The 27,697-nt window shown below is 32.7% G+C and overlaps 1 protein-coding gene across 4 annotated transcripts; it reads right to left on the reverse strand.

The window, feature by feature from the left end:
• Window positions 1-27,697, reverse strand: LOC108906678 (probable multidrug resistance-associated protein lethal(2)03659). 4 transcript variants are annotated; one of them, XM_018710001.1, is made up of 11 exons: window positions 27,668-27,697; window positions 20,562-20,806; window positions 16,021-16,254; window positions 12,995-13,422; window positions 4,857-5,013; window positions 3,475-4,800; window positions 2,908-3,286; window positions 2,372-2,522; window positions 2,043-2,273; window positions 1,425-1,936; window positions 1-527 (listed from the first exon to the last, which is right to left on the reverse strand). In XM_018710001.1, the coding sequence occupies exons 2-11, from the start codon at window positions 20,651-20,653 to the stop codon at window positions 72-74; spliced, it is 3,966 nt and encodes a 1,321-aa protein (XP_018565517.1). In that variant the 5' UTR covers window positions 20,654-20,806; window positions 27,668-27,697; the 3' UTR covers window positions 1-71. The 4 variants fall into 4 exon arrangements, with proteins under 4 accessions (XP_018565517.1, XP_023311377.1, XP_018565518.1 ...); XM_023455609.1 differs by lacking the exon at window positions 27,668-27,697 and adding an exon at window positions 21,361-21,506; XM_018710002.1 differs by lacking the exons at window positions 20,562-20,806; window positions 27,668-27,697 and having other exon boundaries at window positions 16,017-16,102.

Here is a 27,697-nt window from a genome sequence, read left to right on the forward strand (position 1 = left end):
ATCATTTAAATAAAAATTATATTTTTGTACATATGTTTCTAAAATGCAACAATACAAACAAACTCTTATCATTATAATTTTCTATAGTTTTCTTCTGCTACGGCCATTAAATCTTCTGCCATATCGGCACCAGTTTGCAAAACAAGTTCATAAAACAGTCCCTCAGGATTTTGTAATAATTTATAAGGATGATCGAATTCAACAGCTCGTCCGGCATCCATAACCAAAACTTTATCTGAATCCATAATTGTGTGTAATCTGTGCGCTATAGTCAACACGGTGCAACTGGCGAATTTCCTTCTGATTGTAGTTTGAATTAATCCATCTGTGTAGGGATCTACATTGGCAGTAGCTTCATCCAAAACCAAAATTCTGTTGTTGCGAATTATGGCCCTCGCCAGACAAACTAGTTGCCTCTGCCCAATGCTGAAATTAGATCCTCCTTCAGATATTTTACTATCCAAACCGGCTGGAAGACTGGAAACTGCATGGTTCAGTTCCACTTCGCTCAAAGCATTCCACAACACCTGAAAAATACCAGATGTAATTAACACGTTGACTGCGAGATAATCTCAATGTACTTTGTCCGTGAATGCGATACATATCTTCGGGGATATGTAACAAAACTTCTTCTGTGTGCGGTACATATCCCTGGGGATATGTAATTTTTTTTACATTTGACCCTATAACATTAAAAATAACACAATTATTGTTATAAACTTATCTGTACGTATCTGCACGTATCTGTAATATCCTAGGATACTAACGTTTTCATTCGCAAAGAGTTTTGAAAAGGAAATAATAGAAAAATCATTATTTCTAAAATTTACAGATTCTGCAACTTCCACAAGGTACAGTAAAGATGTGATTATTGAGATTCGAATATTTTTTAAAATGAGTACATACCCCCCAAGGTATGTACGGCAGTCAACGTGTTAAGTACCTACTAATCACAAAAAAAATTGTTAAGAGTCTCAAACTTATTTATACCTACTGCAACACGTATTCCTATTGTTAACGACCTATATGAGAGAGGCCGTCATTGGGGGATTTCTCTCTCTCTCTCTCTCAAACGGGAAATAATGTTCACAAAAAATGAATTATTATTCTTCATATTAAATCTCTTAAATGGACAATGGAATTAAACAGATGTCAGTGCAAAAATATTGAACAAGTAAAAAATTGTTTCTACTTTGAACTCGAGGGTCAAATCTTCTCCCGAACACGGCCCCTCTCGGATTGCCACCAATATGCTTTTCAGTAGATAAATTTCGAAAGTTTCAAATCACGTTGACGATGTAATGCAATCTCTATTGGAAAGGTTACTAAAAAGCTTTCTTTCATTACAGACTAGATATTGGAAAATTATATTATTATACCAAAAATTTGGTGCTTTGAACAAATGTGTATCATTTGATACATACCTCATCATTGTATTCATCAAAAGGATCTAAATTCTTTCTAAGGGTTCCTGAAAACAACACAGGCTCCTGTGGTATAATGGAAATCTTTGATCTCAAGACATTTAGAGGAATATCCTTCGTATCTATTTTATCAATTACTATGCTTCCTTCAATATCTGTAAGACGAAATAGCGCCGCTATAAGAGATGACTTTCCTGCACCTGTTCTTCCAACAATGCCTATCTTTTCATTTGATTTAATTTCAAAGTTGAGATCTTTCAAAACGAAGTCATCTTCTGGACTGTATCTTAAGCACATTTTTATGAACTTCAAAGTACCTTCTTCTGGCCAAAGTCTAGGCAACGTCTTAGTTGTTTTATCTTTCTCTGGAGTAATTACAGCATACTCCAGAACTCTTTCCACCGAAGTCATGTTGTTTTCTAGCTCACTCCACTGTCTGACACCCCACTGGAACATCGCAGTCAGACTGATGGATTGGGTGAGAGCTAAACCAACATTCCCACCAAATGTTTCTAAAATAATTAATATCCAATATCAAATATATTGCAGATTGTTATCTATAGCTTGTGTGATATAAATTGAAATGATTAAAGCGTTAAACAATTAAATTATACAAACCTTTTTCAATAAACAAAATACTAATAGTGACAAGCGCGACATAAATAACGCAGTGAAAATCTAACCAAAATCCTAGAGTTCTATTTGCTGCCACAAATATGTAGTAGGGAGAGGTGTTTATATTTTGGTAATGGTCAAACTCTCTCTGTAAGATCTTCTGGGCTCCGAAAGCTCTAATTGTGGTTAGACCTTGTAATGATGCAGTCAAATGAGTGTAGATAGAACTGCGTGCTAAGGAAAACAAATTAATAAAAGCCAGTTACTTAAAGATATACATTCATTTCATATTTCAAGTTTCTAAAAACATATTTTAGGTTATACAAACTTACTTGTTGCTTCTACTCGTTTTACAGCTCTGCTGGTTGACAGAAACACCAGTCTTAAATAGTAAAATATAACCAAGATGACAATAGTGGGTAATAATATCCAAGGATTAAGGAAACCGATAAGCATAGTAATTGCTGCAACATTTAGACCAGTCTGAAATTGAATAGGACATTGTTAGTACTGATATTTTTGCTTAACTCTAAAAATATAGCAGCTAAACCTTTCTTCCTAAATATTAGTATAATATGGTCTCACTTTTGACTGATTGATTGATAAATATAGATGTTTTACACTCGTTATCATCCGTGCCTATTAGAATTAGATTTATCTTCTTTTTGTTATTTTACATATTTCTGTTTAGTACTGCTAATTATTATTGTAATGTTTTAGTATTTATTTTATAAAAACACTGTATTCACTAGTAGTTGGGCCTAAGCAGAAATTGGCTGAGCCCCGCCAAATAAAGACTTTTTGATTTGATTTGATTTGATTTGACTTTTAAAATATGAATATACTCTAAATAACTACACCCACCTACCTCTAAAGTATCTAGAAAGGATAATGGCAGTAATTCGTCCAAAGCCCCTATGTCTTTCGAAAATCTATTAAGAATCCTTCCGGGAGGATTTACGTTGAAGAATCTGATAGGGGCGTAGACGATTTTATCAAACATAAGATTATGCAATTTGACTGAAGCAACAGAAGAATATTTGAAGAACGAAATTGATCTTGTTAACGTCACAACTATTGTTCCTACAGTCAGACTTGTATAAATAATCACAGACGTATTCTTTGTTAAAACGAGATCCAGAACAGACTGTACTGTATTTTGCCTATTGGATTCTTGTGCATTGTCTACAAAACTATTATTGAAGGTTGCATTAGCTTGTGTTAATCTCCATTGCTCTAAATTCACCCTAAAAATAAATATCAAGTTACTATTAATTTTTACACACGGTATATTTAATATCTGTATTCCCTATTGAGTATATTCTTTTTAATGAATGAATAGATAAAAAACTGTTATAAAACAAATGTTAACAGATAATATAAAACAAAATAATTTAAAGATAAATTCAAGAATATTTTGAATATTCATGCTTACCACACAGTGACAAAATAATCAGATGCGCTCGCTGCAAGTTGGGCAGTAATAAGGACAAATATGAGTAACGTTATTATAAACCAGTTTCCTCCAGCTCTAAAATAACTCTTATAAACCTCCCAAGAAATGTCACCGCTCTGTTTGTACTCCTTTTCCTGGATTTGCGTTCTTTTAGCTGTAGCGACTAATTTCTTTGTTTTCACGTGTTTGGAATCAGTCGACTGACTATGTATTTCTTCTTCCTTTTGTTCGTGAGCTTTTGAAAACATTTCTACAAATTCGTTATCACAGATTTGTAGCTCTGAGTAGGATCCTGACGCATAAACTTTGCCATCATCAATAAGGTAAATAGTTTCCACATCCTGCAGGTACTGAAGTTGGTGAGTAACCAGAACTACACATTTACCTTTTAAATATCCACAAATGCAATCATCGAATAACTGCCTTCCTACGTGCGTGTCTACAGCAGATAAAGGATCGTCCAGCAAATATATATCTGCTTCCTTGTACACCGCTCTGGCGAGGTTAATACGAGCTCTCTGTCCTCCACTCAGCATGGCACCCCTATCTCCGACGAGAGTTTGATCTCCATATGGCAAAAGGGTAAAATCTCTTTCTAAAGCACAAGCCCTTACTACTTCCTCGTATTTTTTCGGGTCAAATGCCTGACCGAAAACAATGTTTTGTCTGACACTTCCACCGAAAAGCCATGGTTCCTGGGAGGCGTATGACAAGGATCCGTCCACTCTGACTGTACCCTCCACAGGAGGCAATTCTTTTAAGATGGCGTGGAGAAGAGTGGTTTTACCACCTCCTACTGGTCCAATGATGGCTACTAACTGATTCGGGTTAACATCAAAAGTGATGTCTTCTATGGTATTGTCAGGTAGAGACTTATTCCATTTTACAGACACATTTTTCAAATGTACCCCTATGGATTCATTTGGTTTTAAATTATTTCCATCATTAGTTTTCAGTGAACCATTTACGGCAGTATTTTCTGATTTAAAGATTTTATTTTCTTCGGCTGTATTAGAATCGTGACAAATGTTTATTTCTTCATACATCAAAAACTGTCTAATTCTAGACACAGAGACTCTGGTTTCGGCTAGTTGCGTTACAGCCTGTGGAAAAGACTTTACTACAGCCATTCGTAATGTTGCATAATAAGACGAAACAGTGTAAGCGTATGTAGCATTGATTGCATTTCCAGTTAAGACATAAGTTAGTATGCATATACAAACAGCTGCTCTGTTCAGAACCAAATTGAATGACATGGTAATCCCTCTTATGATTCCATTCGACCAAATCTGTTCCATCTCCTTTCTAGAAAAATGAGTGGTACACTAAGTGATTTACGTCTACGTTTTGGAGCAACCTACCTTCTTGAAAGTTCAACTAGTTTAGCAAAAGGCTTCTCCCATGTGTACATTTTGATAACTTGTATACCCGTTACAATTTCACTCATCAAACGTACTCGTTCGTCTGTGCGTAAGGCTGTCCTCAATCTGAATTCTGACGTCTTTTTTCCCATGTATACTGTAATTCAATATTTCAGTAATAAGTAGATACAGTCAAATATGTGGGCAGCGTTTTCAATATATTTCAATGTTTTGATCCAATCGTTCTCAATTTAAGTTGTTTGATTTTACACTTTCTATTTATGGTTTAATTATCATTTGCTTGAAATTGCATAGGGGAAATACGTTATAACGGGTGTTCCAGAGAGAGAGTTAACCGATTATGTTTGTAAATATTAAGTTTAATATTTGTAACACTGTTATTTTCTCATAATGGGTGTTGTTTTATTTTATGTATATTTCAGCATTTAGTAGACGGATTTCACGGACGTACAAAAAGTTTAGTTTAATCCAAGAAACCGCTGTAGGAAATGCTTCATCACCTTTCAATTCTTTTTGGTTGTCAAAAAAGCCCTAAAACCTAAAAAGCAATCAAAACTCTGCATTAAGTGGATTTTTCTATGGGCACACCAATCCTTCAGCTTCAGCTGAACACCAGAAAACCTCTTCTAAAACCTAAAAACTCAACTAAAATTCTACATTCTACTACATCCAGTTACTCATTATTGCAGACATATCCCGGACACAGCAAAACAAAATCAGTCCTGTAACCTTGTACTTCTTGAAGCTCCAACAATTTACTGCAACTTTACGTTTTCTCTTTGGATGAAGCCCCGGTATATCAAAATTCCTGGCACTAGCAAACGAGTCGAGAAAATCCACTCGGTTATAAAACTACATCTAAAGGCTGCACTAAAGCAATACCGTGGTTTTTAGTAATTAGTTTTAATAGCTCTCTTTTAATTGATTTTTAGGAATTAGGGATGGTTTCTTCTGTTCAAACGAAGGAGTTGCAGGAACTGATCCCGTTTCCAAAGCTATGCCTCAGAGGAACCTATTGTATTCAAAGTTTTTATTGTTTTTAAGTTTTAGGATAGTAAAAAAGCACAGGGTTATGGAGCATTTTCTATGTCAGATTCCGTTTTTCTGGACTCGAATACAACGGCATAAATTTCACCTGTAGTCCAGACGGTATCTGTTTCAAAGAGTCCATATTTGGGTGAATCGTATATCCACGGCAATTTTTGGCTTTCTGGCTTTAAAATATCACTAGAAATGAAAATTTTTCTATGCGCATAAAAAAACGTGGGATTTTGGCGGCACAATATGTTAAAAAAATTCGAAAAATGCCATATTTTTCTTCCTATTTAATTATGTATCTCTTCAAGAGTTGATTTTAAGCGAAAATGGAAGAGGAAAAAAATGTTTGCAAATAAATTTTTTACAAAACATGTCTAGTTACAAATCGAATGAATCATGATTATTATGGTAAAAATCGAAAAAATCGCAAAAATGGGGTTAAAAAACAATACTTTTTAGGGAATTTTTTTGGGGTATTTAAATTGGGTATAGGACCTTTATACTTGGCTCAAAAAAACTTCATGTTATGTAGAATTATCACACCAAATTTCATCAAAATCGGTTCGATAGATTTTGCATAATAATTTTGCAATCCAGATTTTGAAAAAAAAATTGCAAATTTTCAAAATTTTGCACAGCAAAAACCAAGGCCCTTAGATACTTGAAAATTTAATCACATATAGAAGGGCTCTCAAGCTTTCAAACTTTTTTTGAAAAATTCGAATCCGTCAATTAGGAGAGCTCTGGCGCTTGTTTAAACATTGGTCGAATTTTTGTACTATAATTTTGTACTTTTGTAATATAATGAGTTAATTTCTCATTTGCTTATATTTTAAACAGTAAATAATATTTGAATTATACTTTAATCAGTAATCACAAAAGAATTGATGATTAAATTAATAATTAATTAATTACTAATTTTCGATATATTTTGAAAATAATTGTTGTTTAAACAATTTTAGAATATTTAAATAAATTTGTTTTTGATCTTTGATAAACTGTATATAAGTTTATGCACTTACCTTTGATAAAATAAAAAAATAAAATTGATAATTAAAGGGAGTTTAAAGATAAATAATTATCGGACTGTTGGAAGACCAATAATAATTATTAACGATAGGCATTTGAAAATACACTAATTGTTTTTTTTTTAAATCGCGAGATATCGATTTAAAAAAATCATCAAAATCGGACCTCTGAGATATTAAAAATTTGTAAGCACGTGGCGGTTTTGAACAGGCCGATTCAATTTCGAGCAGGCCGAAGCGGCCGCGCTTTCTGCTTCCCCCACCACCACCAACACCCGTACGATTTACTTGAATTTCTCGCTTGCATAAATAACTTTAAACGCGTTTTAAAGTAGGTTGCCAATGAAGAAAAGTATTGCAAACTTAGACCTGGTAAGTACTCGGAATACCAAAGGTATTTTTCGAAATATTAGCCCAGATGTCCCAGTACATTTACTGTAAATGACGGTTAACTTTGATCGGCTATAACTACGTAACTAATTGACCAATCGAACTGTTTTTTTTTTTTAAAGAAGCGTCATTCCAATAATTTTTAAAACCTGCTTTCAAAATTTGATTTGATTGAATATTCACAAAGTTATTCTATTTGTTTATAAGTACAAAAATTCGACCAATGTTTAAACAAGCGCCGAAGCTCTCCTAATTGACGGATTGGAATTTTTCAAAAAGCGTTTGAAAGCTTGAGAGCCCTTCTATATGTGATTAAATTTTCAAATATCCAAGGGTCTTGGTTTTTGCTGTGCAAAATTTTGAAAATTGGAATTTTTTTTCAAAATCTGGATTGCAAAATTATTATGCAAAATCTATAGAACCGATTTTGATGAAATTAGGTGCGATGATTCTACATAACATGAACTTGAGCCACGTATGAAGGTCCTATACCCAACTTAAAGACCCCTAAAGAATTCCCTAGAAAGTAATGTTTTTTAACCCCATTTTTGGCGATTTTTTCTATTTTGACAATAATAATCATGATTCATTCGATTTGTATTAGTTATAATTTGTAAAATTTACTTACAAACATTTTTTTCCTTTTCCATTTTCGCCTAAAATCAACTCTTGAAAAGATACAGAATTAAATAGGAAGAAAAATATGACATTTTTCGAATTTTTTTAACATATTGTGCCGCCAAAAGTTAAGCTCACGTTTCTTTTATACGCATAGAAATATTTTCATTTCTAGTGATATTTGAAAGGCAAAAAGCCAAAAATCTCCGTGGATATACGATTCACTTAAAACCAAACAGATACCGCCTAGTCTACTGTGGAAGAGACCACATTTTTTGTTTGATTTGCGTATGTGAAAATTGAATGTCAAAAAAATTTGCAATAAAGCCAATTCATATTTTTACACATTTGGATATGATGCTTTCTTAAAATATAATACTATATGATTTCATAGATCTTTAATAATAAGGGAGATATGTATAACCAAATGAATGAGTTTTAAACATAATAGGTGTGTTAGAAAGAGAACATGATCCGCTAAGTTTTTTTTTGCCAGACTCTTATTTCTATACTTCTCATAATTCGAGACTAAATAGAATCCTTATATTATTGTACCCAAATATGTCATCATAATCAATGTATCAAATACAAATATCATCATATTAAGAAGACTTAAAGAAATTTGGCTTTGTCTCTATCTCTGGGTACTCTTTTTGATTTTCATCTACTTATATTCCAGTTCCAAAAGACAATATCCGAAAATCCCAAAAAATTATAAATGCAAGCATTTTCTTTTTTCTAATCCTTATCTATTCCCTTTCTCGATACATATGTACCAAGTGTCCAATTAAAATGGAATGTCTGCCCCAGGAATGATTTATAGTAGAACAGAGAAATACATTTCTTAGTAAAGGTGCCAAATTATTTTTAACCTTCTCGGTTAGTCGCAAGGCGACGAACAATCTGATCAACTATAAAAACACATTTTTTTCAAATACAATTAAACAGGGTGGATGAAATATATTTTTACTATAATTCTCATTAAATTTTTCAATAATTTGATCAAATACTTATTAATGTAACATGTAACTCATCAAATAAGGACATAACAGGATGGGTAACATTGTTTCAGAAAAATACCTTCGGTAATTTAATAAAATTTTTACCACATATACCTAATCGTTTTGCTTTCTACCGTAATAGTTCTGTGACAATTTTTTGAAGATTTAATGAACACCAGTGTCTTCTTGATACAGGATGGTCGGAAACGAATGGATCATATCTAAAGAGAAGCTTTGGACGAAAATAAAACTATGTAAATTTTGCATTCCAAAAAAGTTACAGGCCTCTTAATTTAATATTTAATATTGTATTTCAATGGAATTTAGTAAAGGAAGAAAATAACGAGCGTTCAAATAAAAACGTGGTCAAGTTGGTTCTGAAAATTTGGACGTAGGGCGTAGCGTACAGCAAATGAACTTAAACGTCATCTGTCAAAGCGCTATATCGCCGCTATCAATTTGAATATTTTCGTTTTAAAAAGCGTTTAAAATGGTGTTTTCTCAAGAACAAAAAGTGTTTATCGTAGAGTCCTACTTTAGAAATGGACACAAGATTGATGGAATATGGAAGTATTCTATTGAGGAATGTTTCATAGAATTTCAAAATTAATTTCCCGGCGTTGTTGAGTACAAAAATTTTCAAAGTGCAGTTCAGCGTTGTGTTAATGTTTTTCGTGAGACGGGCAGTGTAACAAGAAAAGAAGGAAGCGGTCGACCTAAAAAGCGGACTGAAGAATTAAAAGAAAATGTCCAACAAATAATGGAAAATGCGCCAAGAACTTCTGTACGTGTTTTATCACAAATGGTGGGAGTATCAGTCGGTACTTGATACACAGTGTTAAAAAAAAGATTAGCGTTTGTTCTCCTATCGTTTAACTTGTCAGCAAGAACTTCATGAAGTTGATTTTCCGCGACAGGCTGTATTTTGTGAATGGTTTTTAAACAACTACGGTGAACTTCATAATATCACCTTTTTTTCTGATGAAGCCTGGTTTCATTTAAGTGGTTACGTAAACTCACAGAATATGAGAATGTGGTCTTCTGAAAAACCAGATAACTTTTTTGTCGAGGGCCCTATACACGCTCAAGAAATTGGAGTTTGGTGTGCTCTCAATCGAAGGAGGATTTATGGACCTATTTTTTTTAATGGTACTCTTACTGCGCAAAGGTATAGAGAAGAAATTATCAAATTACAAACTTTTACTTTCAACAAGATGGCGCAAGGGCACATACGGCAGGCGAGACGATGAATATGTTGAGGGAAGTTTTCCAAAATCGACTGATAAGTCTCAATGCTGAACATGAATTTCCACCGAGGTCATGTGATATTACGCCATGTGATTTCTTTTTGTGGCCTTTCCTTAAAAACACTATTTTTGAACTGCCTATTCCTGATTTAAACCATCTGCAGGCTCGACTTATAGACAAGATTCGTGAAATTAACAATACCCCGAGCATCTTAGAAAATGTCTTTAATTCTTTCAGGAACAGGTGTGAAAAGTGCTTGGAACAATGAGGGGGACACTTTCAGCAGCTGCTTTAATTTATTGTTATAACAAGGAGGGGGACACTTTTCGCAGCTCCTTTAATTGTTTGTTCGATTATTCTTTAAAATAAAGTTATATAGTCATTAACGTTATTGAAACTGACAGCTGCTATACAGCTCGTTGAGAAATGAGTTGGTCGCTATAAGCTACTCCCTACGTCCAATGTGTCAGAACCAACTTCGACCACGTTTTTATTTGAACGCTCGTTACCTGAAAATGAATATGTTTTAGGAAACCTTATATTATTTTCTGTAAAAAAATTTACTCGTTGCCTATCGCTAAATACATCGTTTCAAAAGAATTCAGTTTTCTACAAATATTGTTAATTAATACAGTTTATTTTGAGCTATATTAAATATTTGTTATGATTTAAACTAATTTACCTATATTCAAATATCAGCAACTAATGAAATACAGCCCTTAATATGTATTTCTGCAAAACAACATTTAAAAGCCTAAATACAGATATCTCAGTAAGCGTTTGACATTTGAATAGAGGCAAGTCTAAATCATAAAAAATATTTATTTTACCTACTGATATAATAAAAGGACGGTGTAAATCATAGTTTTTAAATAAATATTCAGATCTCCACAACTGACAAGTGTATCTGTTAGAAAATTAATATCAATTTTCCTGTGAAATATCGCATTTTAGCGACATGCAGCAAATCCAAATGTATCTTTTCTTAAGTAAATAAATTGACGTTACATCAAATACCAAGTCAAACATATTGCAAAAACATAAAAGTGTGTTTCAAGAATTCTTAGGGACTTCTTCCTTCTTATGTTGCATTAGTATTTGGTGTTGTCGGTGCATATCGCTGTGATGAACTGTATCAATTAAATTTGATTGATATAGATGATTTAGGATCAAAGCTTTTGAATAAATTACCGGATAATAAAACGAAACAACCGAGATTATTTGTGATAAACGTATATGCCACTGTATAAAATTTGGAAGTTCCCATTTTTCTTTAAATATTCAAATGGGAAAGGTTACAGGTAGGTAGTAGAAATACATCAGTTTAGTAAAATGCCTAAAATTGTCGCAAAATTTTTAAATTTGCCAAATGCAGACACAGGACATTGTTTCCGTCAATCCTCTACGACCATTTTGGTTAATGCAGGGGCAAATTTAATTGCATTAAAGAAACATGAGGGAAGGAAATCTTGAAACGTTGCCGAGGGAGATATCTTTTACAAATAAACTGGTCATAACAGATAAAATATTTAGAGGAAAGAAAGACAAAAAGAAATTTGCTAATGGTAATATTTTCTAAGAACAGCAATAATGTGACCGACATTTTGAGTAAACTTCAGTCAATAGTTGTAGAAACTTCAACATAATAATTATAAATATAAACAATTAGTTATAATTAGGCTTAGTGTACGTGCAGTCCAACAGAGCCGGCGTGGAGGTCGGTGGCCTTCACAGCTGACTCGCGTTTAGAATTGTTCAGTTATATACGGAACCTTGTAGCAGTTGGTGTCGCGTCGATACCTTTCTTTTTTACATCTGCTGTAAATTGTATTCGCCGTGTGTATTTAAATAACTATTTAGGTATAAATAGTGACATAATTTACATTAACAACTATTAGTTGGGGGAAAAAGTGAAGTAAAATGCCAAAAGAGAAATAGACGGGAATTATTTCAAATGTGGTTTGATAGTGATCCCGAAGATTACAGAGACATGGGTATTAAAGCAAATAACCTGTTTTGTAATGTGTATGAATGCATTATAAATTCTTATGACAAAACTAAAGTGACAAGACATTTGAAGAGCCATGCATCGTCTTAACGCTGATGCATTTTTCTATGAACTTACAGACGCCCTTACTTCAAGCAATATTCCATTAAACAAACTAGAGAACCCCAAGTTTCGTAATTCCGTAAATTGGAATCACATGGACTACCTATCAGTAGTACGGTAAAAGAAAAAATGCAGAGTGTTGGAAAAAATCCAGGATACACCATTTTGGAAAACATAATATGTAAAGTTACTGCTACATATCAGGAGTTACCAGCTAATATATTGATATACCTATAGTTCAATAATTTCTCATACTGTCCGTTAACAGTAAACGTTGAACGGTCATTTTCCCTACACAAGTTAATATTAAGTGATAAACGTCGCATTTTCACTAAAGAAAACTTAAATTTATATAGGTATTTTATCCTCTACTTAGCCTTGCTCTTTGGTAATAGTACTATGTTGCGATATATTTTCTGTAAACATATTAATATTTTCATTTGTAATCTGACTACGGTCCTGTTAAACTCCGCACCGCACTAAACCTAATTAACGTAACGTAAACGTTTAATATGTGGAATACGTTCAATAAACGTTAAAAGTATTTACTAAATCACATTTTTGATGCGAGTTGGTTTGCCCGCCTGTTGTATTTGTTGTATGTATGTAAATATTTAATTTATTCGGGTATTCCGCTATTAAATATGTAATTTTGAATAGTAGATAAATACAAAGGCCACTTACTCTGGAAAGGAACGAAAAGCAATATGAAAAATGTCCCTGCCAAGGCCGTGATTCCAACATTAATATACAATAAGTACATAATTAGAGCTGTCGCTGCCGGTAATAGCCAGACAAAATGAACGTGTTGTGTGGCGGTGTTAAATCTGGACACATCATTGGAGAGCAGGTTGACCATCTGTCCAACCGTAGTCTCCGCCAGGGAAGATTTGCTCAGCTTTAGGGCCTTTCTGTAAATCAAGGCGCAATTGGCTACCTTTATCTTCAAGGACAATTGCAAGGTTTCAAGCAGATAATTGTGCACCAGCACCACCCTTAATAGCGAAATCAAAATCAAGAGCGCCGCGTAAGTACAAGCTTCCTTTTTGGTCATTTCCGTGTTCGGTTCGTAGAAGACGAGGAGTTTCGATATTAGTACGGGCTGTAATAATCTAGAACAAATAAATTACAAAATCAATTTTAAATAAATTTAATTAGAACTCAATGGCAATACTTCAAAAAGTAAAAGTTTAAAGTTATTTTCTTCGGAAAGAACTCTTCTTGAGTTAGTTGTACCTACATCATTTAAGTATATTTCCAGTTTTATGCAAGATGTCATACGAGGTAGTGAAAAGCATAAACTTAAAAGATAAATCAGGCAAAATTAAGTAAAAAATTTTATATAAATCCTGGTTTGCAAATGCACGATTTCCAAGATATGCGAGGTGTGGCTATAAAATAAAAAAGCTACAACAGGGTCAAATTTGATATGAAACTTGGAAAAACCGCTACTTAAATGTATCTTTTATTAAAAGAAGTAGATAGCAATGAATGTTTATGCTTCGGGGAGGTGTAAACTTTCCCAAAATGGCCAAGAAAACGCTGAAGATGGCACACTTCTAGGACGACCTTCCACGTCAAAAACGGATAAAAATATTGAAAAAATCGCTAATCTGATCCGATCTGACCATCGGTTAACTATTCGTGCTTTTGCTGAAACTGTAGGAATTGACAAAGAATGCGCAAGGCAAATTTTATACGAGAATTCGAACATGCAAAAAATTGTGCGAAGGTGGTGCCGAAAATTCTCACAATGGAACAAAAGGAAGCTCGGGAAAATATGTGTAGTGACACTTTAAATGCCATTGAAAATGACGCAAAGTTCTTGGAAAGAATGATAACACGCGATGAATTTTTGTTTTTCACTTATGATCCAGAAACTAAGCCTCAATCCATACATTAGTAGAGCTCAAATTCACCGAGAGCAAATTCAAAGCAATGACGATTGTTTATTTTTAGATATACATGGGATTGTGTACCTTCACTGAGTTCCTATTAATCAGCATTACTACCTCGAGATTCTTGCTAACTCCGTGAAAAGACCAGAAAAAAAGTAGTGTTCTTCATCAGGACAACGCACCGGCTCACACTGCATTATCTGTCAAGGCATTTCTAGCCAAGTGTTCCTTCCAGTGTTCGACCATTCGCCTTATTCGCCTGACCTTGCACCATGTGACTTTTATCTATTTCCCAAGGTCCAATCTGCATTAAAAGGAACACAATTTTAGGCCGATGAAGCTTGTTTTGACCAATGGATTGAAGAGGACAATAATTAAGTATGTGCAAATTTAAAATAAAAAGTTTTACAATATTTAATCTCATTATTTTATGGCCACACCTCGTAATCTATAAAAAAAAAACAATTTTTCAAAATTATAAGAACACGACGATGGCTTCACAAAATTTAATACAACATGTAACATTTCAACCTGTGCCATAGATATGGGGAGAACAATCCTTCGCATAAACCGTAAGCCTCGTTGCACACTTGCCGGATCCGGCTATCCGGATCCGGCTGGCTCTTTCACACGTAATTCAATTTTCAAACCGGTTTGGCCGATATTAGTCTCAGTTGCATTTTTATCACGACATGAGATGGATCGTAGACGCATTGCAATTATGTGGCTTGGCTATTGCCGATGTCGTCGTAATAAAAAAAACAAAAAATATGAAAAATATCCAAAAAATATGAAAAGGCTAAAGTTTTGTCCCACTGGACAAGTCTGGATTCAAGCAGTGATATAAAGAATGCTATATCTACTTCTAGCGAACAAACATTCGACATAGCTGCGTACAAATATTTAAAAAAATAATTGACACGTCCTGTTCTTTTCAATGAAACCGGACGACTTAACCCGGCAAGTGTGAAAGCGTCACTACAAAACTATGCACTACTACCACTTCGGTCGCCGGATAGCCGGTACACGGCAGCTGGGCTGGCAGTGGTGGCGACCGGCTACAACCTGGCGGCCGTTCGCCGGATCTGCCGGGTAACCGGATCCGGCATGTGTGCAACAGGTGTGACATGCCTACTATGACTTTTTCGAAGTACAAACATTCATATTCTATTAAATTTTCAAGTAAATTACGTAACAATTATGTATTTTCTTTTTGTTTTAATAAAAAAAATATCATGCACAAAATACAAAGGATCTACGAAATCTCAACGAGATTGACAATATAGAAGTATTAACAAATGAATATAAATCAGAAAAATACGTAAACATAGTTTTTATCATTTAAATCCCACAAATAAATAAAAAATGGCAAATTTTTAAGCTAGATTTAAATTAAATTGCAAATTAAATTATAAGCAACAATTTTCAAATAATAAGGTTTCTTATATCTAATGTTATTAGTTAAAATTATTGCAGTTTCTACTACAAATAAAAAATAATGCAATCGCTATTATGCAGTATATTCTAAAACCTAAAAGAAATAGAAAAATTTGATAGATATTTTTTCCAGAAATGCGTTGTTTTGACAAATTTGAACTGTATCTTAGTAATAGTGAATTTCCAAACCAAAGTTTTATAAATATTTATTTATTTTTACAAGAGAAACATTTTCTTAAATGTAGGTAATGCACTTTGCTCTACTTTACTTAACTTTAAATTTTAAACATGTATCTTTCTTTAGAGATATTTCTACCTCAAACTACATATTATTTTGTGTTCTCTCCAGGATGAATTAAAATAATTATTACCTACTTTACTACGACTTCTATAACCGCAAAATAGAACGCGTGTAGCAGCAGTTCAGCTCCAAAAACCCTAGTCATTGCCATCCACAAAGAAGGATATTTTTTCTTTGCTACTTCATGGTCCCAAGCTTCTTGTAATTTATCACCAAGTATACCAGAATCTTGTACTTTACGGGTACTAAACATATCATCTTCGGTTAACTCCTCTTTATATCCTTTTATAAAGAATGGTAACAACCAACTGTAAGAAAGATAGATAAGTTATATAAATGCAATTGTTGCCATTTGGGATTTGGAATTGTGGAGAGGGTAACTTAGAAGGTAGAGTACTTAGACCCCCTTGAACCCTTTGTACTTCCTCCCATTAGGAGATCAATCCATCTGAGCCGTTAACCAATCTATTAAAGAGAAGAAGGTGGTGACGTTGCTCAGGGGTATCTCTCTAATATAGGCCATAGAAGGCCAACATTCTCTCAACATGGATTCTCTTGTCGATGAGACGGCAGTGCATTCACATAGCACATGTAGAACTGTCTCGTCTTCCTGTTCACAACCAAAATGCAATGATTATTTAGATATTACATTATCACAAAGAGAAGTACCTCAAAGGAATATTAAAAAGAGATGTATCCACTACACTACAATTCAATGTGAATCTTACGAATGTAACCCAATATTTATTACTAATAGACGTATCTTGAAATAATGTAAAAATAGACATAGTCATTTGAAGAGAAACATCAATATTAATTTATTGAACTACAAGAATTTAGTGCATCTTAACATATACCTTAAAAATTTATTGACTTTTTGTAACGAAAGAAGCCTACAATGATTAAATAAACGGTACAGTTGTGAACAAAAAGAGGGTTTCGACCTAAAGGGCTTGTTTTATAATGGACCATAAACAGTTTAGATTTGAAACTTTTTATTGCCACAGCTGTCTTTTTAAATTTTTTACATTACATACAAATATTTATCATTTTTGTAACTTATATTTGTGTGAACAATACTTTGCGGTACGAATTCTTGCTAATCTGGTTTCTAAAAAAAATATTACAGTTTGTCTGTTTATTCATATAAATATAAATGTTCTGTATTTTAAATGTTTTTTTTTTTTATTTTGCACGTGTATTTTGAATAAAGCACAGTGCTTTTAGAAAGGCAGGCTTATCTCATTTAGAAAAAGGATATGTATTAAGAAAAACAGGCGTATTTCATTTTTTCACAAAACATTAGTGAACCCTAACTTAATATACAATCTCAAAAACATCGTGAAATTGTTTTTCTAATTATAACACCCATATTTACATATAAACAACAGCTTTATAGCTACAATTCCCCCTTTAAAGAAACTATTTAAAAATGTTAAAATGCTATAACTACTGTACAAGGTTATTCACGCTATACGGCACGGAATATTGTGGCCAAAATACGAACTTTCAAAAAGTTTCTCTTTTGGTATACAGGTATTTGGAAAATGCAGGAATGAATTCCCTATCAAAAATTAAGTGTAGTTTGCTCTATAAAAATTTTGACGAGTAGATTTGATTTGAACTTGGTACACATTATGCGTATTTGGGGTTCTCATAATTGACAGAATATTAGTCCTATCGCATTAGCCAGTGGCGTGCAAAGGGGGGATGCGTGGCCCCTTTTTCAAAAAAAAAGTACGCCATTGAGTTTTTCGAAAAATGTAAAGTAAATTTAAATACTACCATACAATCTAAAAGGTCTCTTGGTATTTTTCGATAATACGCAGCGTTCATGAGATTCTTGGACTATTAAGATTTCAATGCATGAAAAAAGAAATTACGACATTGAGTTTTTCGAAGAATGTAAAGTAAATTTAAATACTACCATACAAAAGCAATCTAAAAGGTCTCTTGGTATTTTTCGATAATACGCAGCGTTCATGAGATTCTTGGACTATTAAGATTCCAATGCATGATAACATGGCACGGTAGTGCTGATTGAGAAAAAGAGATATTTTTCTTTGAATCCAAATGCTGCATTAAAATTTATAGCAACTTTTTTGTTTCGCAACAAGCCAAGAACTTGTAAATATTTTCATTACTTCCCCGTGGATCGACATTACCTTGAAAATGATGTCAAGACTATCAATAACACCTAGTAGTTAAAAACATATATTATTTAATTTTAATATTACATTAATGAATTAATATGCAATGAAACAATTATATTATTTATTGAATTTACAGGAGCTGCTCAAAATGTAGTCCCTCAGCTTCGATACATTTATGACATCGCTTGATTAAACTATTAATGGAAGAACTTACTAGTACTTGATTTGTCCTAAGATTATTACAATGTTCTATTATTCTTTGCCTTAGTTCATCTCGCGTTTGCACCGGTGCACTATACACTTTATCTTTTAGATTTCCCCAGGTAAAATAGTCTAAAGGGTTTAGGTCAGGAGAACGGGATGGCCATCTTACTGGTCCTAAACAAGGAATTCGTCGTTCATTATATCTTGGCGGCAACCGTCCTATCCAGCGCTGGTTATAGTTTTCTTGCAGCCCCTGCGAAATATGCCGACCATAATGAGGAGGAGCTCCGTCTAACTGTATCCAACTATTTTGTCGTAAATTTAGTGGCACATCATCAAAGGCAATGTCTCGTAAGTTTCGAAAATCATTTTCAAGAAAATCATGAAAAAGATTACCGTTCAATCTCGGCGGCAAAAAGTAGGGTCCGCAAATGGTGTTGTGAAATAAACCTAACGAAATATTGTAACTAAATTCATTCTGGGATGAAGAGGGACGCACCTCTCGGGGGTTTTTATGTGACCATAAATGAATATTATGGTAGTTAACAGTTCCACGTCCTGTAAATGTTGCTTCATCGGTCCATAAGATTTTATGAAGAAAATCATTGTCCTCTTCATAAGATTCTAAAACCCATCTGCAGAAATGAATTCTTTTTTCGGCGTCTCCTGGCAGTAAATTTTGTACCGGCTTATAGTGAAAAGCTGTACGGTGATCACGTTTCAGGGTTTTAAATACTTTGGTTGAAGATATTTGAAGCTGAACAACAGCTTTTCTTGTAGTCAAAGTATTATTATTGTCAAACAAATGGAGTATTCGATTGCCGTCTCGTGGATTTTGATTAACCTCTCTATCATTTACCAAATCCATACTCTGAAAATCGTCTGTGAGTGGTAATAAGAACTGGAGCACTTGGAAGCCTTCGACTTGGAAATCTCCGTTGGTATTCTCTTACAGCAGCATCAGCATTACCATCACAAAAGCCATACACAAAGTGAATATCTGCATATTCATTATTTGTAAAATACAGCGGCATTGTGCGAACACTTATTTATTATGAAAGTGTAAGACAAATTAATACTAATTCCAGATATTCGGAATTAGTTGACAAGAACTTGATAATAACTAATACGAATTTGACATTTGCAACAAATTTAGGCACAGCTATCTATCACATTTACATTTCAGGACTACCGTGCCATGTTATCATGCATTGAAATCTTAATAGTCCAAAAATCTCATGAACGCTGCGTATTACCGAAAAATACCAATATACTTTACATTCTTCGAAAAACTCAATGGCGTACTTTTTTTTTTGAAAAAGGAGCCACGCATCCCCCCTTTGCACGCCACTGGCTCTTGCGATAGGACTAATATTCTGTCAATTATGATAACCCCCAATACGCATAATGTGTACCAAGTTTAAATCAAATCTACTCGTGGATAGCCGATATGTCAAAAAGTGTTTTTTTTAAGCTTCAACGCCCTGTATCTCCAAAACAAAGGCTTTCATAAAAAAATTTTATAGAGCAAACTACACTTAATTTTTGATAGGGAATACATTCCTGCATTTTACAAATTTAAAGTGAAAACACCCTGTATATGGGGGACTATTACGGTTACTTTTTAAAATTATTTTCATATTATACAGGGTCTCCCAAATGTCATAAAAGTATCAAAGTTGTGCTTTTTTTAATGGAATCCCCTATATATTATTGCTTTCTTGGATTCTCGGATAAGTATCTGCTTTAATAAGGTTTATAATATCTAAACCCTATTTTTTTTTTAATAATTTGAATTTTATCAAAATGTAACCTAATTTTCTTGTTTTATATACTTGAGAAGTATAGCAAGTATGTGCCTAAGCGAAATTTAAGTACATTGAATTGTAACAATAGAACATATTTTATATACCAATCATAATAAACTTGCCATACCTACAAGGAGTACAAAAATTTAAATTAATCGAATAAACCTTATTAAAACAGACACTTATAAAGATCGGAAATTCCAAAAATGCAATATTATATAGGGGATTCCATTAAAAAAAAACACAACATTTATACTTTTAGGACATTTGAGACACCCTGTATAATACGAAAATAATTTTAATAGGTAACCGTAATAGACCTCCATATATCCCAAAGGAGAAACTTTTGAAAGCCTCGTATTTTGTCCACAATATTTCGTGCCGTATAACCCTGTACAGTTATAAAGAATGAGATAGGTCTTTATATGATAAGTTGGCTTTGTTACTTACCAGAAACATGTTCTTTTTAATATGTTAGCACTCTCCAATGGATGTCTCTTTTCGTTGACATTTTTTGCAGAATAGTTTACTTCCTCCATCATATACCTATCACTTTAAGTGAAATATGGTATTGTTTTTTTTTTTTAATTTCTAAGCACCTAACTCATATGCTCGAAAAGTTTAATGTAATTGCCATTTCAATATTAAGTGTCCATAAATGTTGGTTATGTACCTCTTATGTTTTGTGCCTCTTTCTGAAATAAAACATAAGTAATGTCAATTGTACACTTTTGTCAGCTGTCATCGACAGATGCCATGATTTTTCAAAAGTTTGATCATAAAGTATATACACTATAAATTGATTTTCGGTTTAGGTTCTTTATAAAGACTAGTTATAAGAAGGACAAGATTTGTATAGTTTTACAATTAATTACAATTTAATTTTGGCTAAATAAAGGAGGATATTCTAGCAGAACTTCACTATTTTAGCAATAACTTAAAATGAGCTATCGTTTATTGAAATCGATTAAGGCATTTAGAAGTTATGACAATATGAAAATTTCAAGATGGCGTCCTTCATACTGGCGTTGCTATGGTAATAACAAAAAAAAATTCAAACAAAACTTGTGAAGGGTTAAACAGTGTATCTAAAAAGTGCATTTTCAACATCGGTTATATAGGCGAAATTTCGAAAAACCGACAATTCTCTGTAACACTATAACAGTTGCGCCCCCTAGCGGTGATGTTACAAACTTGAAAATACTTTAAATCAATATCTCTTGGCCGTATTTGTTAATATATTTTTTACCCCATAATCGTAGCACGTCTAGTTTCCTATATACAGCCGCTCGATACCGTTAATGGATCACCCTGTATAGTTCTAGACCTTTAATCACTTTATATTTAGTCAATATTGATTATTTATACCCTAAGTACACAATACACACGTAACAATATTCGCTGTTCAATTATTCGCCAGAGACCACACCATAATAATATTATCAAGCTAGTTTTATAGTAAAGCAACAGTAATCGTAACATGACGCAACGGAAAATAACTTTTAACTGATGAACGCATAAAAATTATTAACATTCGATGTTTGTGGTGAGTTCAAATGAATGATAAATATAAACGATATAAATGTTAAAGAGCCAAAGTCAAAGCTGTGAGGTATACCAAATAAAATAATGAAATCCAACTGATTTAAAATTTTTTTTAACGAATTTTGCGAAATGAAAATCATTAGGATGAAATTGAAATGACGTATTCTGAAATTAAATTAAGTATATAGAAAATATGTGGTATTATCAGAGAGCAGAGAGGTATACCTGAGAAAAAACTTTTTAATTTTTTAAAATACTCGTATTAATGTCTGATAAAATTTTAATGCACCTTTAATATTTGTGTGGTATTTTAACAGCAACAATAGATTTTTTAGCAAAAAAAAAAACTTGAAATAAAAATCAGTTGATGATATTGATTTATACAGGGTCGGAAAGTCCCCATGGTTCATCGGCCGTAACGTGAGAGCAAATAAGAAGTGGATCTTATTTGTGGAAGGGCGAAATGGGCGGTGACTATTAGACGCTTTCATTATAGCCATCTTTCTCTATCGCACGAATTTCTATGACTTTCTTTATCGCTCTCACGTAACGGCCGATGAACCATGCTGACTTTCCGACCCTGTATGTAGGTGCCACAATTTAATGTATTCTTTTTGTCTAAACTAAACAATTCTAACTTCATTCATAAATTTCTTTTTCTAATTAAATGATTTATTATTACTTATCAAAGAATATTAATATTTGAAAAACTGATAACTGATATCTAAAAGATTAGGTATCACACTATAAGCTATTGACTATGTACTTTAGATAGGAACTACAACGTAACAGAAATTTTATTGTTTGATATGTTCAATTGGCCCTAAAAAATGATAAAACCGCGGAGTGCTACCTTTTAAAGGGGTGCGTTTTTGAGAACGAAGTAAAAAGGTGGTATTTATTTTTAATAAAATATGCCCAAATAACGAGTAAAAAAACCGAAAAAATGCGTTTTTTTCTTCTTTTTGGTTTTGGCCCACAACATTTTTCTGAGAGGAGTTAGGTATAGGCATAGCTTCACAGAAAAAAAAGTTAATGTTTTTTCCTTTAAAATAAGCGTTTATAAAAGTACCTACGACGTATAGAAACCGAGATACATTGGATCAAAGTTGGCTACTTTTTGGATTTTTGGCCAATTTTTGCCCTTTTTTGACGATTTTCGTCTTATAACTTTTTTCTGAGTTAATTTAGGCATATGTAATGCCATATTCAAATGAATCCTGGTTTCAAGACCTTTAAAATGGTGCCTGGTAGAAGTTTGTACAATTAAAATCAACAGAGATATGTCAATTTAACCAACGATACTTTTTCTTATTTTTATAAAATTTTTATTACTTTCGGTATTATTTTGTCTAATAAATTTATTTTTGTGAATGTTAAAATAAGTTTCTAGGTGATTGGATTTTGAACGGCTTATATCTTTCGTCAGAGAATTTTATTTTCACGTTTCATTTGAAGTTTTCAAACTATTCAATTTTTAAAAAAACAGTATAAATTTTTCATATTTCGTCAAAACGACGTATTCCGGAAAAATTTGAGGGAAAACGCCCCAAAATCGAAAAAAGTCACAGAGGAAAAAGGTGTCAGACTAGGCCTCATGAAGCTATATAAGAAGTTTGGAGACGGTATCTATCAATAAAAGTTTTGCCGACGGCCACTCTAACTACATATTACATTTGCAAGTCAATATTTGAAAACTGAAAATACCTGTTAGCTAATCTAAGCTAATAAATATAAAAAGAGTGACGATTAATCTAGTAGATATAAAATATCAATGCAGGATATGTTTTAAACGATAATATAGTTGGTATATAATAATATAATACAGAAATAAAAGGGGGAAAGAGGAAAAGTAATAAGGTGTTGTTTTTTTCTTTGATTGATTAATTTAAACCCCATAAACTCTGTACCGAATTTTCTGTGTCAAGTATGTCACGTGGTAGCGATGTAATTACATCTTCTCCAGAATGAATAAATATATGAAACCGGTCCTGCTTTTTAGTTAACTAAATAGGTACCTAGTACCTAAGCAGAAATCAGTAACATAAAAATCAACCCTATTTTACAATTAGTTTTCTACATTTCTAAACCTTTTCTTCTAAATAATAATAATTAAATCTTTTATGTGTATTTTTTTAATTACCTATTTTACGCTACCTAATTTAATTTTACCGTGCTGTAGAAAATATAATATAGAATATCGGATATACTCTCAAGCAATAAAGGGCCCCAAAGAGATATAAGTTCATAAAACGTAATTTTTTCACTTACTTAAATTCCTGAAAAAATAACGAATATTGTTAGCTGAACTATATTATTCAGTTATAGGTATTGTATAAATATTGAAAATATCTATATAGCTTTGCCCATGTGTTTTTTTAATATATCTGCGTACTTAGGCATTTAACATCAATAGAATGCTATTACAATAGTAATTGAAGTAAATTAAACATCTAGTTATTTTTTTCTTGTTCGTTTGATTAATTCAGTGACAATATATGCATTATTTTCAATTTATAAATAAAGGTTCCTGCAAACATAAATAAATTTATAATTTCCTAAAGAATACTTAAATATGGATATAAAATATTTTTTTGTTATTCCTGCTAATAAGCTTACGTTATACAAATTACCTACACAAGAAAAGTTTAGTAAATTTTACGGGTAACTTATATGTAACTAAACACTCATATGTTTAATACTAAATTGCACCCAAATTTTATTTGAACTGCTTTCTAGGACAAAAATAATTTTAAAATGTTATCAATATCATTAGATTGTCCTAAAAAAAAAAAACAAAAATTAAATGGTTGTTGTCAAAAATCTCACAATTTTTACTCACTGTATATTTCTACACTAGTGACTTAAAATCTACACTTTAGCTCGCTAATAACTTTAGCGCTACTTCACACTTTTAAAATCCCAACAGAAACTGATATTTTAATTAAATGTGTGAGATATAATACCTACTATTAATTGCTGATAAATAAATTCAATTGGAAGCACGAGAAAAATCGTCTTATGGAAAAGTACTAAACTTGTTAGAGATGGGAGATCTCGAGTGAAAAATCGAGTGGTACTCGATTATTGAAATCACTCGAGATATCTCGAGATGTTTACTCCCACCACTCGAGTGATTATTACGAGGAGGGGCCAGGATGAAACCTTTTGTAATCGATGCATTGAGTTATTGCGAACAAAAAATCTAAGTAACATTTTTGTGTCCGAGTGGCAGGTAATTTGTTATTAACAAAAAGTTGCAAAATAAAAATATTGCGAAAAAAACGCTCTGCAAATTTTTCAATGTAAAGTGGGCAAAAATAAACACTTTTTGTCTCTTGACATTTTTTTTGTAAAACGCTTCCTTTTCGAGCTACGGGCGATTTAAGGTCGAAAAATGGTTAAAAGTTTCCAAATTTAAAAATTCATATCTCAGCTCATACCAAAGCTTTCGGAACGTTCAAAAGCGCAAAATGATTTTCGGGATTTATACTTTAATGTAGTATTTTTTTAAACCCGCCCCTTTTTTTTAACCCGTTAAATTTGCAGTTGAATTTCGGCCGCTAGTGCTCACGCGCCACCCCTACGTATCGCTATATATAGATATAGCGCTGTCGTCCATATAATCGAATAAACGTTATTCATTAATTACTTGTTACAATTTTTACTATTTAGTATTTCTAACACTCATACATATTTTCAAATTCATCAAATGTTGTATATCATATAATTATTTATAAGATTAATAATATGAATGTCATATTTAAACGGAAGATATGTATTACATTACAAATATATATTGATTTATATTTATAACTGTATCTTCATTAATGTAGCTTCAATAATAATAACTATATGTGTCAAACTGCCCGGGTTTCGAATCCCGCGGCCGGTAGACCGTAGACTATCTATACTTGTACGGAGGATTGGCGCCCTCTGTGCAGGTATGGTAGGATGGAAGAATGTTGGCTTGGGTCAATGTGAGAGATTGACACCGGTTGGCATTTGACCACCCCCCTAATTAATGAGGTTTTCCAGGTTTCCCTCATTCCTGCACTGAATGGTGGTTAGGGCCTACCAACATAAGTCGTTCCTGGGCGCAAATGCGGCCTGCGTAATAATAATATGCCGCCTCCTCTCCCGCACAAGTCTCCGACTTCTGGGCTAANACAGTGAACATTTGACAAATAATGTATAAAAAATAAATAATACATTTTCTACAATACTTATTTGTGCTGTCATAGTGCAACAATCCTTTATTAGTCTGTAAACAATCGAAAAATAGTCTTGTGCTATTCATTATTTAATACAATATTTATTATTCCCAATAGCTAGTGTGTACATGATACTCATGATAGTATAGTAAATATCGAATCATCATGGATGAAGAAAAATCATCGGCTTTGAAAAAACGAAGTACAGAAAATTTGAAACAAGATGAATATTCGAAAAAAATACTTCGTTCAACCTCGAATGAATTTTATTGGCAGTCATTCTGTTTTCTCTGCGGCAATTCGAAGAAAAAGGAAACTCAGTTCTTCAGCGTGTAGGCATCGGAAGTAATATAAAAACTAAAGTTTTAGAAGCTGCAATAAGAAAAAACGACTTAGAGGTACAAAATCGTTTAGCACTTTGTGGTGTGTTTGATTTATCATCAGTAGGAGCTGGTTATCATAAAATACCGTGTTATAATAATTACGTAAGAGGAATAAATAAAAATATAGAAGCTTCACATATACAAATTGAAAGTTTACCAGAACAAGCCTCAAAATCTAACGATTACGATACCAATTTTCATTGCGATTCATATGATAATTCTGACATACATATAAATGAAAAGTCATTCAATCTCGACTGAAAAAAATCCAAAAAATATTTCTTATGAAAATATAGCAAAAATGACACTTGATCTATTAAATAGTTAAGTTTATATTTAAATGTAAATATATTTTTTTGTGTTAATAAATACCCTTGATATATGCATTTTTTATAATGTTTAATTTATTTATTTTTCATTTAAATATGATATTCATATTATTAATCTTATAAATAATTATATGATATACAATATTTGATGAATTTGAAAATATGTATGAGTGTTAGAAATACTAAATAGTAAAAATCACAACAAGTAATGAATGGATAGCGTTTATTCGATTATGCACGACAGCGCTATATACGTAGGGGTGGCGCGTGAGCACTAGCGGCCGAAATTCAACTGCAAATTTAACAGGTTAAAAAAAGGGGGCGGGTTTAAAAAAATACCACATTAAAGTGTAAGTCCCCAGGATCATTTTGCGCATTTGAACGTTCCGAAAGCTTTGGTAGTAGCTGAGATATGAATTTTTAAAGTTGGCAACTTTTAACCATTTTTCGACCTTAAATCGCCCCTAGCTTAAAAAGGAAGCGTTTTACGAAAAAATGTCAAGAGACAAAAAGTGTTTATTTTTGCCCACTTTACCATGGAAAATTATTTGCAGAGCGTTATTTGCAATATTTTTATTTTGCAACTTTTTGTTAATTACCTGCCACTCGGACACAAAAATGTTACTTAGATTTTTTGTTCGCAATAACAATGCATCGATTACAAAAGGTTTCATCCTGGCCCCTCCTCGTGGTCGGTGACCTTGATTTTCTAAGCATCTTTTTAGGGGTGAACCGCTCGTCTATTAGTGCATACTGCAAGCAGTCACTGATTGCGTGACCTTTTTTTTTAGAATAAAACTTTTACATATATTATGCGAGGAACTATCATTCATACTTACGTAACTAGACAGCTATGCAGATATAAAAAAATATATATTTTAAGGTTAAGTAAACATTTTGCCCGATTAAGCTATTTGACTGCCAAGACCTTAATTCTAATATGATTTAAATTATGTTTCTGTGTGAAATAGGTAGAAAAGGTCAACCAAGTACATTATCAGTTCATATATACGTATAAATTTTAATACATTTTACGTAAAAAATGTCCACATGAATAATAAGAACATATATAAAATATAACTCACTCTTTGCACTCACTCACTTCATTCTACACG

This window comes from Anoplophora glabripennis, unplaced genomic scaffold (genome assembly GCF_000390285.2).
Source record: "Anoplophora glabripennis isolate ALB-LARVAE unplaced genomic scaffold, Agla_2.0 scaffold135, whole genome shotgun sequence".
Lineage (NCBI taxonomy): Eukaryota > Metazoa > Arthropoda > Insecta > Coleoptera > Cerambycidae > Anoplophora > Anoplophora glabripennis.

Bases quoted from the DNA above. Each gene is read 5' to 3' on its own strand.
- LOC108906678 (XM_018710001.1), bottom strand. From the start codon at position 20,653: ATGATGGAGGAAGTAAACTATTCTGCAAAAAATGTCAACGAAAAGAGA. The intron at 5,014-12,994 runs GTAAGTGGCCTT...ATTGAATTACAG, and splicing joins GCTTTTCGTTCCTTTCCAGA to TATACATGGGAAAAAAGACG. The intron at 4,801-4,856 runs GTAGGTTGCTCC...TCATTTTTCTAG, and splicing joins CTAGTTGAACTTTCAAGAAG to AAAGGAGATGGAACAGATTT.